General features: G+C 41.3%; 1 protein-coding gene across 1 annotated transcript in view; it reads right to left on the reverse strand.

The window, feature by feature from the left end:
• The window catches only part of CFTR (CF transmembrane conductance regulator), a 180,504-nt gene that overhangs the window by 19,492 nt on the left and 148,690 nt on the right, over positions 1-12,322 (reverse strand). The window contains exons 21-22 of the mRNA XM_045288937.1: positions 11,915-12,009; positions 5,661-5,912 (exon numbers count right to left, since the gene is read on the reverse strand). Coding sequence (XP_045144872.1) covers positions 5,661-5,912; positions 11,915-12,009 — 347 coding nt within the window. The remainder of the gene's footprint in view (positions 1-5,660; positions 5,913-11,914; positions 12,010-12,322) is intronic.

The raw sequence follows: 12,322 nt of genomic DNA on the forward strand, positions 1-12,322 counted from the left end.
GTAGAGTGGGGCTTTGCACACTCTGTGGTGAACGACAACTTTGGATTGTGTTGTTTTAAAATTTCTAATCCACTTCAAATCAGTCCTTTTTAAAAATGGTGACTCCCAATGTAAGTAATAATTGGTAAACCAAGGCCAATCCATGGACCACAGTACGTTGTTTAGAATGTGTACCAAATGGTTGTTGTTGAGTGAGGGACCATCAAGTCAGTTCTGACTCAGAGTGACTGTATGGACGACAGAATCAAAGGCTCCCTGATCCGACGCCATCCTCCCCGTTGTTAGGTTTGAGGCCGTGTGCAGCCACGGTGTCGCTCCATCATGGGCGCATAATGAACTACAATAATAATAATGTCATTGAACACTTATTGTACCTGGTAACATACTTCACCTTTAGGATCACTTAGTAAGATAATAAGATACTTATCTATCATAAAAGCTCTACACTATGATTTTCACAAATATTTGTTCCCTGAGACTCTAGAGAAGCCCAGATCAACCAAATATGATTCACGACTCCCTGCTGAGTTCCTCTAAAAACAACGCACAGTCAGTAATTATTTCATTCATTGTTTCCTTGTTCACTGCTGGTGCTCACCCCAAGAAAACACGTGCAACGCGGAAGACTCATCTCTCTTGTTTTCCCCTGGATTCTTGGCACCTGACATGGTGACTGGTTGATAAAGGGTGCTCCGCAGTGTCTGTATGGCTTTAGGGACAGTCAGGCGTATGTATCGATAGATGGTTGGATGGATGGGCAGGTGAATGAACAGCCCTACTTAGATGATCTTAAAAAATCGATTTAGTTATATTTTGACAATGACCAGATAACTTTTACTTTACCACATTTCTGAAATTTCATGTGCACACTTCCCTTTATAAAACAGACATGTTGCAAAAACATAGGATCTGTATTATATGGCTTCTCAAGCATAAACTTTAAAGCTTTATCCATGAAATTTGAATATGTTCTGGGCAGAAAGGCACGTGGGAAGAGAAGACAAGTCCAAACAGGAGGGCTTTTTGAGAAACTCGGGTAAAAAAAATGCTCTGGGGCTCAGATTCCTAAATAATTAGACAGGCGTCAAATGACTAAGATAAATGACCACACACCCTGTCTTCCAGAAGCAAACAGTGGCATTTTTAGAAAATGTAACTTCGATCGAGGTAAGAGTGGCTGAAGAGGTGACTGGAACAATCTCTGCTGAGCTTCAGAGCATTGGCCATTGCCCCGGCTTCCTTGGCGTGCTGGGCTGCCCGTGATGCACCCAGTCCGACTTCGCTCCCAACAAGAACGGGTCTCACTGGCTCAGACCTAACGAAGTCTTGTTGTGGATGTAGTAATTGGCACATACCAATTCCTTTCCGGGATTTGTTTGTCCAGGTCTCTCATTGCTCTGTTGAATAGGGCTAGAGTACTTCCTGTAAGTCGGCTTTTAAGACATATCCTAATTCCAAGCCATGGTTTTCTAGTAATGTCAGTGTACCTCCTCTCTGAGATTTTTGGATCAGGATAAATCAAAATACCATTTGAAGAGTTAAACAGTGTTGAGTTTGGTGCTCATTGTAATTGCACTGTACCATGAATGATAGAACAGTCTCAGTACATTCCGTTTGGGATGTCTTATTTACCATTTTAATAATTCAACAGCCGCTGGTTTCCAGAAATCAAGATCTCAAATCTAATGACATTCAATCTCCAAGGTCATTAAACCTGTACCCCTATTTATTATAAAATAGAGTCATATGTTCAATATAAAAGATTGAATGATTGAACTACTTCTCACAAAATTTCATTGGGACAGACAATGTCACATGCGTTCAACAAGCCAAAGAGGCATTTGAATACATCCGTTGTCTGATCTGAACTCTTGGCATGGCAGTGAATGGTTCGTGGCATTTCTTCAGTAAATGGAGAAGGCGGCTAAACTCATTCAAAACAGTAGAACTTGGAAAACGATTCATTATCCGCTCAGACAGAGTACATTTAATGCCCAGTACTGTGGCATATGATAGTATGAAGAGGCTCCAAAAAGTTTTGTGAAAAAATTCCATTAGGCAGAGAGTACAACGAAGAATCTCAGGCGGGTACATCCCCTTTCCACCGTGATGAAGGGACTTTAGGGTATAAACGAAGACATCCTCCTCAGTGGCCTGTGCATCCTGGGACAGAATGGAATCTCAGACGTGGTGAAGGTGACTGACTCCTGAGGAAGAGCCCTGATTGGAGACAAGTGCAGATATACTTTGGGGGATCCAAAAAGAGCTGTAGTTTTAAAGGCTTGTACCAAGCACTTCACTGTCTGGGCTGCAAATGGATGTTAGTTGGGGGGTGTTCATGTTGCTCTCTTTATCTGCTCTATGACTAAAGCAGTAAAATGATGATCTAGGGAAAACATTCGTTTCCTAAAGTCAGACCTGAGGAATGGCCATAAAGCCTGACAACACTATCCTGAGTGAATACTTATCATGTGTCCTTCTGTATTGGTTAGCATACAGTTGTTCTCCACCTCCGAGAACCCACCATCAAGGTGTTTACTGTGTGTGATAGAACTTCTGGGACCTTCACTCAACAAGCCAAGTCCAGCTTCTTTCCCCCAGTCCCATCTTGGGCTCCAGTGTGTAAAGTAGATCCAGTATTGCATGTCTTGTGCATAACTGTCCTAAGGATTTTATTTTGTGTACGATATTTATCTGAATAGTGTGTATTTGCCATATAATATAAGAAGACCTACATAAAAACAGTGCAACTATCTGTTCTACCAACTAAAACACCAAGTAAACCCATGCACAGTGACACTTAAAAAAATTCCATTATCTTTTAGTTCCATTTTTCTGGGAACATTTTGAAATATCTTCATATACATCTGATGCACTTTGAAAAATCCAGGTTTATCATGAAGGACCTGGGCCCACATTAAAATCCCAGTGTGTGTTTTGAGAAGTAAAAGTGGGGAGACAAAAAAATCCAAAGTGGGGAGACAAAAGTGGGGAGACAAAAAAATGCCTTTTTTTTTCTAATGCCACGTGATATTTAAAAGGCAAGTAAGTTTTAAAAGTAAAAATGAAAGAGTTGCTACCTTTTACATGCACTGACAATAAATCTAAAGCAAAGGTTCTGTGAACTGAAGGCCTCAACTAATGACAAAAGTAACTGCTATAACAAAATGTTTTAATGCACAGGCTGAATAATTTTATACTATAATATTGACCTTTTCCATCTTTATCCTATCAACAGAGAAAACCGAAATCTATTAAAAATTAAATACGAGATGTTTTAGACCGTGTAAGCATATTATAGTGGCTTCTTTTCCCCCAAGAAGATGAACAGTTCCACATTGAGCCTGCAGTGTTTTTGAATATGCAAAACAGTATACTAAAGTTAAGTGCTCTCTTCTTAATTCAACAGGACACATGGTTAGGATATCTCACTAAGGGTTTGCAAGATGTTATTATAAGTTCTAAGGGCAAGGCAGTAGAAATGGCATTCTTAAGAAAGCCCTTCAGCACATTTTAAGAACCAGCTTTTATTTTAATGAAGCATATGACCCTGAAGTATATATGTCATTAATCTATCCATCCATCCATCCATCTCCATCCATCTCCATCCATCCATCCATCCATCCATCCATCCATCCATCCATCCATCCATCCATCTCCATCCGTCCGTCCGTCCTTCTCTCAACATATACTATACTCAGTGTGGTAGTTACACAGTTTCATGCCAACTTCATCAATAAGAATGAAGGGGGGAAGCCTAGCCTGTCAGTCAGGTCACGGCCTGATGCCTCTTTATGGGCGTAACCTTCTCATGAGGATTCTGGGAACTCTCTTTCTCTTGATTCTACCATCAAAAGAGGCGGGCCTCTCTCTCTCTTTTTCTATCTTTCTCTCTCTCTCTGACACCTTCCTGTTGACAACCCACATGGAGCCACAATGATGGCAGCTTGATCCCTGGAGATGTGTCCACTGTCATTTGAGCCACTTTGATATGGACTCGGCTGGGGTGTTTTATTGATGCATAATTACTTCTTGATATAAAGTTCTCTCTTACACATACATGAGTGTCAATGAATTTGTTTTCTAGTCAACCCGGACTAACACATTAGGCCACATGTTACTCAAGAGAGGAAAACCACAGTCAGTCCTTCCTCTCGTGAATTGGTGGGGCCGTTCTGGGTCCAGTGGACTCCGCACGTGCAGAGTAGAACCGCCCCATCGCTTTGGGACCTTTTGGAAGCAGATCACCAGGCTAGTTTCCAAGGCACCTCCGGGAGGGTTCACCACTAACCTGCTAGCTCATAGGTGAGCACATGACTGTTGACGCCACCCAGGGACCTCCTTGCCCCAGACTGTTCAAAGTTAGGTGAGAGAAAACAGCACTTTAAGGTATCACAAAACAAACACCAAAGTTGAATAGTTAGGTAAATACACATTTTGTTCATATGATATAATTTTGAGGAGAGTGACGAAAATGTTTGCAATTTGAAAGACAGAATGCCACAGACATTCAGGAGGAAGCTTTTTCTTTTCTCCGCACACTGACTGGCTCCAGACAGTATTTTTATCTGAACAAGTTCTCTTTCCCCCAAATTCATCCAACCCTAGTCCTTTAATTACTAGAGCCATCAGAGAGGGAAATCCTATTTCACTTGTGGAGTCCAAGGTAGCCTTGTAGAACAGACTCTAATAAAGAAACACACACACACACACACACACACACACACACACACACACAATGAGAAGCTTAGCTTACGCACTCATTCTATACACACAAAAGACCTGTGTTAAAATAGTAGGCTCTACAGATACAAACACAAAGAGCGGACGTTACACACAGCAGGTTCTCCCTGCTCACAGCACAATTCCTTGTCCTGCAAAATTTGCACAGCCTTCCTCTCCACTCTGTTTGACTTTTCGGGCATATCTTAGACTTCGCTATGAAAATGAAGAGTTAGTTATAAGTCCGTGAAGTCTTAGATTCTCTCCTGCTCCCCTGGCCAATGCTCACAGTGCATGAACTAGATGGAGCATGAGCACCCTTCTCTAAGAATCCGTCTTCGAACCTATGGATATTGAGAACCTTCTTTGTGTCCAGCTCAGTTCTGGGATCGCTATTTTTGCTTAGTAAGTAAGTCTTAAATATATTCTCAAGACTTTTGGGGAAAAACATAAGCAATTCCTATCTTGGAGAAAAACTGTAATCAAATAACTGAAATATACAAAGGAAAAAAGTAGCATTAGTTTGAAAGTGTAAATTGGGGTAAAATTTGAAACGCATGCATACACTCAACAACAAAATATTTCTGTTATCTAAAATGGAAGGTATTCTCAAGAAGTGAAATCTAAAACAGTTCATAAGCTTGGTTGATAGAACGACTTCAGTTAGTAATTTAGCAATTGATTAGATGTCTGTCAAGCTGAGTCACATGTAAAATTGACCTGTTATACAGTTTCAGGACTCTGCACATTAAATTTCATATGAAAAATATCAACCCAATTATATAGTTATAGATCTAATTTGAGATAGGTATGTTTACTATCGGTCCTTATTCATAAGAGTGGTGTGATAAATAGATTCCACTCATCCATTGCTTTAAGTGACTGGAATTCATTTGTTGAACACAGGTCTAACAAAACAGGGAATGATTAATGCTCACCCTCTGACCAGGACTAATTGTGAAGGAAATATTTTCCAATATGGCATTGCCACCATCTGTATATTTTGCTGTGAGGTCTTTAACGGTCATTTGACCCCCTGAAGGCCAGGTGTCCTCTTTCTTGACGTGCTGATTCTCAATAACCATCACTTTGGAGAGCTGGCCATCCTTAAATGGCTTGATTGGTTGGGCAGGTTTACATTCTTCAGTTGGCATGTCGATAAACCTAAAGACTCGGCTTACCGAGCGCATCTGAAATCAAAATAATAATATTTTATTATTGTTTGTTCAAAACTGCAAGCAGTGTCCTAGTAATTTTGATGTTTACTAAATAACGATTTATAATCCCCTAAAGTCTTCTTTAGACCAAACAATATTGTTAGATGTCATGAGTTGGTTTCAACTCGTCCAGCGGACCCTGTGTACAACACAACACAACACTGCTCGCTCATGCACCGTCCCCATGATCACTATGTTTGAACCCATTGTTGGAGCCACTGTGCCAATCCATTTTGGTTTTGGTCTTTCTCATTTTCACTGACCTTCTACTTTACAAAAAAAGCCCTGGTGGCATAGAGGGTTATGTACTGGGCTGCAAACCACAAGGTTGGGAGTTCAAAACAGGCAGCTGCTCTGTGAGAGAAAGATGACGCTTTCTACTGACGTAAAGATTTACAGTCTCAGAAACCCACAGGGGAAGTTCTACCCTACCCTATGGGGTCATGCTGAGTCAACACTGACTCGGTGACAGTGAGCTTTGGGGGTGGGTGGGTGGGTTGGTTCTACTTTAGCAAGCAGTTGCCTTTTGATAACATGTCCAAACCAAATGATTTATTTAGCTTCATTAGTAAAGAACAACTTTCCTGGAGCAATGGGCTCTTTTAGGAGATACCTATTTGGGATCAAAGTGACGCTAGCAACGCAAAAGATGAGACAGAAATGTGTGGCGCCATATGTTTATATTCACAGCAAAGGAACGATTCAGAAAAAGAGGGTGAGAGTGATTTCACAACTTGAAAATGTAATCAAAGTCACTGATGGTGAAAGCAGACATTGTTGAATTGCTGTACATTCTGTTGTGGACAGCTTCAACAGCAAACATAAAACAATTTTTAAAATCACTGCGAGGTCTCGGGCTGGCTCCTCCTCACTGAGTTGGTTGTCATGTTTTCAAGGCATTAACAGGAAATCACTGGCTATGATTAAAACCTTAACCGAAGATAATTAGCAATGACTAATCTAAATAGGCTCTGAATAGACCTGTTTATTTTGGTGATCACCTAGTGACATAAGCCATACATAAATAGCTGACCTGTTCTCGAGATAATAGAGGAGGCCAAAGGAATTTTTTCCTATTATGAGCAGTTTTCCACAATGTTGTACAACTAGATTACAATCAAATGTACCATACCTCAAAATTATTATTAAGGATTCTTACCTTTATCTTGGACTACCTTAATAAGCAACTATAATTCTATATGACCGCTAGGTGGTAAATAACTTCACAATAATCTTCAAGCAAATCTAAGTCACTGATATATGTTTATAATAAAATAGCTACATTTTTTCACCTAACTCAGGAAAAAAATCAATTTAAATAGCTGAACAAACTGTGAGTACACACAAGTCTAAAATGAAATGTATACCTGTTTTACAACTCTATTCATGTAACACTTAACAAAGCATGTCTTCACTGTGCACAGAAATGAAAAAGGAAGTTTATCTACTTTATAAAATAGTTTAAGTTCTTTAATAAGACCATACATCAATGGAAAATTGGAATGTATTTGGAATTTATTGGATTTATTGGAATCTTAAGTGTGACTGTTAAAGTGTCTAGCCCAAAATAGCCATTCCATAAGTATTTTAAAAATTAATACATGATGGCATGTGAGAGCTACCATCAATTAGTATGGTCCTTCTATCCATGGTTCCTTATTTGATATATCAAATGAACCTAGACTTCATATGCCTGTGGCTCTGATCTCATCTGGAGGGCGTTATCTTCTATGCTGATGGACAGGAGTGGGACGGGATTGAGACCTGAGCCACGGCTTTGTTTCCTTGAAGGCATCTTTAGCTCCTACTTTAGTAACAGGTGTGAACCAAGCCACACACTCTGTTTCCTTGGGAGTATCTTTGGTTTTATATTGGTGCAGGGAATCACCTTAGACACCATCTCTTGTGAAGTATACATAAAGGCTGGTTCTAGCACACATGGTCTTACCTGTTAATGATGGGTTGTCCATTTGATATCATACAGATACTTTTTCAATGAGTGTCATGTTCAAGGTGAACTCCTTTGATTTAATGAGGCAAATTGTTTAAAGATGCCTTCATGGCATAGTGTTGGCTGAAGACTTATACTCTAAAGTCCTTCATATTTTAATACTTTGAAACATCCAATTAAACATGAAACAGCTCAAAATCATATGTCGTGTCATTAGAAAATAGGAACTTTCAAAAATATATTGGCCACATTGAAAAGCAGGACACAGTTTATTCAGTCTGTGGCCATGCAGTGGAGCTGGGCACAGGGCATTCTCCACGAGTGAGGCTCACGTCGGAGAGAAGCCAGCCTGATGGCATGAAGCATGACATCTAGCACATTTAGAAAATGAAACTTTCCAACTCATCACCTCTCAGAGAGTCTAGCTGCTTAAAAAGACTCTAAGACGGTCTTGGTTACCCACAGCATGGCCAAGTACCCTTGACCAAGAACATGTTATTTCCTATTACCAATCACCACCCTGCGCAGATGAGGAGTAACCAGCATTCAGTCCAATGGGTTAGAACATTTTCTAAGGGAAAAAAACGGTGTCTAAACAGACGCTTTCATTGTGATTAGTTTTGCCAGCACTGAAATACCGTAGATGCGGGCAGATAACACTGGGACTTACTAACCCATTTCTGTGTCTCTGGGCGGTCCAGGTTTAGTCAGCCTAGACATTGTACATTCACTGCCTCTGGGAAAAGCCACTTCAAAACTAGAGCGGAGAAAGCTACTTTTCACCTCTTATATTTTTAAAAACGGGTCTTTGAAACGTGAACTCCAGACATTAATAGTTTTAAGGATTTGGAATACAAGAATATTGGCTTTTTATTTTGTGTGTGTGTGTGTGTGTTTGTTTGTTTGTTTGTTTTTATTTATTTTTTAACATTTTATTAGGGGCTCATACAACTGTTATCCCAATCCATACACACATCAATTGTGTAAAGCGCATTTGTACATCGTTTCTCAAAACATTTTCTCTCCACTTAAACCCCCGACATTAGGTCCTCATTTTTCCCCTCCCTCCCCGCTTCCCCCTCCCTCATCAGCCCTTGATAGTTTATAAATGGGTATTGTGTCATATCTTGCCCTGTCCAGAGCCTGAAGGATCCAAAGCACACAGGTCATGCAGAATGGTAACCAAAGACAGTCTGATGGATCGGAAACAGTCCCCTTCTCACCCCATGGTCTGATTGCCCATGAATGGGAGTGAACGGAGAGTTTAAATCTGAGTTCTTCTCAAACTGAAGCCTGCGTACAATGGAACGCTGGCCCCATCCGCAGCAGAGCTGGAGAATTCTCGAGCGCAAGGAGCCCTGGTGGCACCATCGTTCAAATGTTCCGCTGCTCATCAGAAAAGCTCCAGTTTCCAACCTGCCAGACGCTCCATGGGAGAAAGGCGGAGCGGTCCGCTGTCTTAACATCTTACAGCCTAGGACACCATTTGAGGCTCTTCCTTTAGGCTCCCGAGGAGAGGGGAGGGAGTGGCTCAATGGCAATGGGCTTTAGGGCACAAAAGGGAGTCTCCAGATAGGGCAAAAAGATCATGTGCTTGGTTGCTAATGGAAAGGTTGGCTCTTCGAGTCCATGCAGAGATGTCTTGGAAGAAAGGGGCCTTGACTATTTCTCAAAAGTCAGCACTGGAAAAGTCAACAGAGTACAGGTCTACTCTGACACATACAGGTCACCAGGAGTCAGCGTTACAGCAAGTGGAGAGAAGGGGCAAAAGAGAACACAGAGAAGTGTGTGCCCGGTGTCCACAGTGGAAGCCGGGCAAGAAGGGCACCTTGACACAGCAGCAGCAGAGCGTGAACAAGATGCTTTAGCAGGTCCAGGCACAGCGGACATGACATCCCCTCAGGCTTCCGTGCATTTCCAGAGTGGTGCTCACAGAACGGTGCTCAATCCTTTCAGGAACTGGGAAGACGCTGAGAAAGAGCTAGTCTTGACAACAAGGACAAAGACACAGTTTACATGGTCCATACACCCCTAGGCTAGATAGAAGCTCCCGTGTCTCAGAGGGAGTTCTCACAGACAAGAGACAACCACCTAACACCGAACTCCCACCATGTCTCGGCCTTCCAGGAAAGTCACTCAAAATTCAGGTCCAATTTCAGCAAGACCCCGACTTCATTGAGATTAAGTTTGCTTCACTCAGTGGAAGTTGTATTCAAATAGATATTAAATTCAACCACAGCAAAAGTTGAATGTGGCACAAGCCCAGGCGACAGTCTCTTCTATTATGCAAGCCAGTGCCGACCTGAAGGCAAGGAACAACTCTATATCAAAAGTAAAGTCATATTTCTCACACAGCAAGTCATCCCTGTCAGCTACAGGAATGAATCCAGGTTTTGTGCGTCCTAAGGCTGAAGTCATTTGAGAGGTCCTACTTAAAAATAAATAAATAATGAAAATTATGAATATAAAAGTAAAGATAGGATCTTAGGAGGGTCTACATAAATACATTGCCTTGGCTTCCCGTTAAACCACCCTGTCTATTATAGTGGCTTTGTTTAAAGCATTCCTTGCATTCGCACCATCTCGAGTTTAGCACCATGCAGTCAGTCACTCATTAAATCTTGGTTGACAATGAATGTCTTCAATGTCCGACCTCAGGAAACAATTGTCTGTGCAGTGCGGACAGTGCTGTATCTGTGTTAACAGTTAACCCAGGAGGCAATTTTATCCCTCAGTTAGTCAGCCTTGCTATTTGAATTGGACAAAGGTTACGCCACACCAAACTATTTTCAGTCTATTTGTTTTCTTTGCGCTTTTTTACCTCCCTTAATCCTCTTTCTAATGTAGACTGTGCTGAGTAGATTCTCACTTGATGCCTCAGAACTTCTGTGCCTTTGTCCCCCTAGACTGAGCTGGAGGAAAAGTCGGGTCTGGGAACGATCAGTCTCTGCAGAGATTAAGACAGAGATGAGACTTTCTACTCCCCCGAAGAGTTAAGATTTCAGAAGCCCACCTGGACGGTGCTACCCTCTCCTGAAGGGGCGCCATGAGTCAGAATGACTCAAAGGCAGGGATTTTTTCTTTGTTGGTTTGTTAGTTTTTTCCTGCACACACTGGAAAGCTCCTGGGCCTCAAATGGTTGCTTTTTATGGGTAGAAAAAGGCTGTTGAAGGAGGTGGGAGAGGCTCCACACTGTCTAGGGCAGCAAGCCTGCCCGGCCACAAGGAAACTTGTTGCAGCAATTGCCCATGGTGGGGGGAACACTTCTCTTTAACTCTGAAGAGTAGATGAAGTCAAATGAGGCCCAGGCACTGAACCATTAAGCTTACTCTGCATTTGCAGAGAATCATATATGATATCATGTATACAGAGCTATATAAGGTTAAAGTTTAGTCCAAACGAGGCCATGTGTTTCCTTGAGAGCCAACTCCTTTAAATTCGTAATTCCATCATTTAAGTTGATTCTGCTTCCAAAATCCCCCAAGCACTTTAAGAAGCAATCAATCCTGAAAACTGAATCTCATCTTGTTAATAAAGTTTAAAGATACGAAGCTAAGCCTCCGGAGAGCCGAGTAATGGGAACGTAATGGCCTTAACAGAACGCATCATAGCCTCATGTCAACCTTCTCATCTGAGGGTTGCCATTAAATCACAAGGAAAAGGACTCTTCACTGTTCTGTTGAGCAAAAGCAAAGGCTTAAAGGCCTTTTCTACAGTAAGTCAGAGAGCCAGGCTCTTCTCCCAAATATCTGCTTTATTTTCCTTCATCCTTCTGTTGTTTAGAATCACGAGAGCAGAAGAATGCATTAACACCCAAACTATACATGTTAATACCTCAGAAGCCATGTCAATAACAAAGACATTTCAAAAACTTGAGATATGGCCGACAAGACCTGTGAGGCGATACAGGCTTAATCACTGGAGATTAAGAGGAGGAGTGTAAGAAATGATATTGTGAAAGAAATCATCTGGGGCTCACACAGTACAAAAAAAGCTAACTAGACGGAAAGAGGAACTTTCAAACTGTGAAGCACATAACAAGAGAGTTCAAGTCATTTTGATCATAAATCCTCTCAGGTGGCTCAAAGTAAGTGCTTTTCAGCCATAAGTAACAGAGACCTGCAAGACATTAGAGACACAAGACCGCACTAGAAACATGGGCATCATTTTTAGGTCATGTGCATATTTGTAGATGGAAGAGAATGGTTATCAGAAAACAGACTTTCTGGCCAGGATGCATTCTTCAAACTGTGGTCCATCATTCTGCTTCTATTGCACATGATCCTAGAGCATATTAAAAATCAGTGAAGTTCTATAATGCTATAAATAATTAGCAGAGTTTAAGTGAGTTACCGTATATACTCGTGTATAATCCGAGTTTTTCAGCACATTTTTATGCAGCTTTTGTGGTAAAATTAGGTGCCTCGGCTGA

The sequence above is a fragment of the Echinops telfairi genome, unplaced genomic scaffold (genome assembly GCF_000313985.2).
Source record: "Echinops telfairi isolate 266 unplaced genomic scaffold, ASM31398v2 ScPeMD7_23;HRSCAF=83, whole genome shotgun sequence".
In the NCBI taxonomy this organism is placed as follows: Eukaryota; Metazoa; Chordata; class Mammalia; order Afrosoricida; family Tenrecidae; genus Echinops; species Echinops telfairi.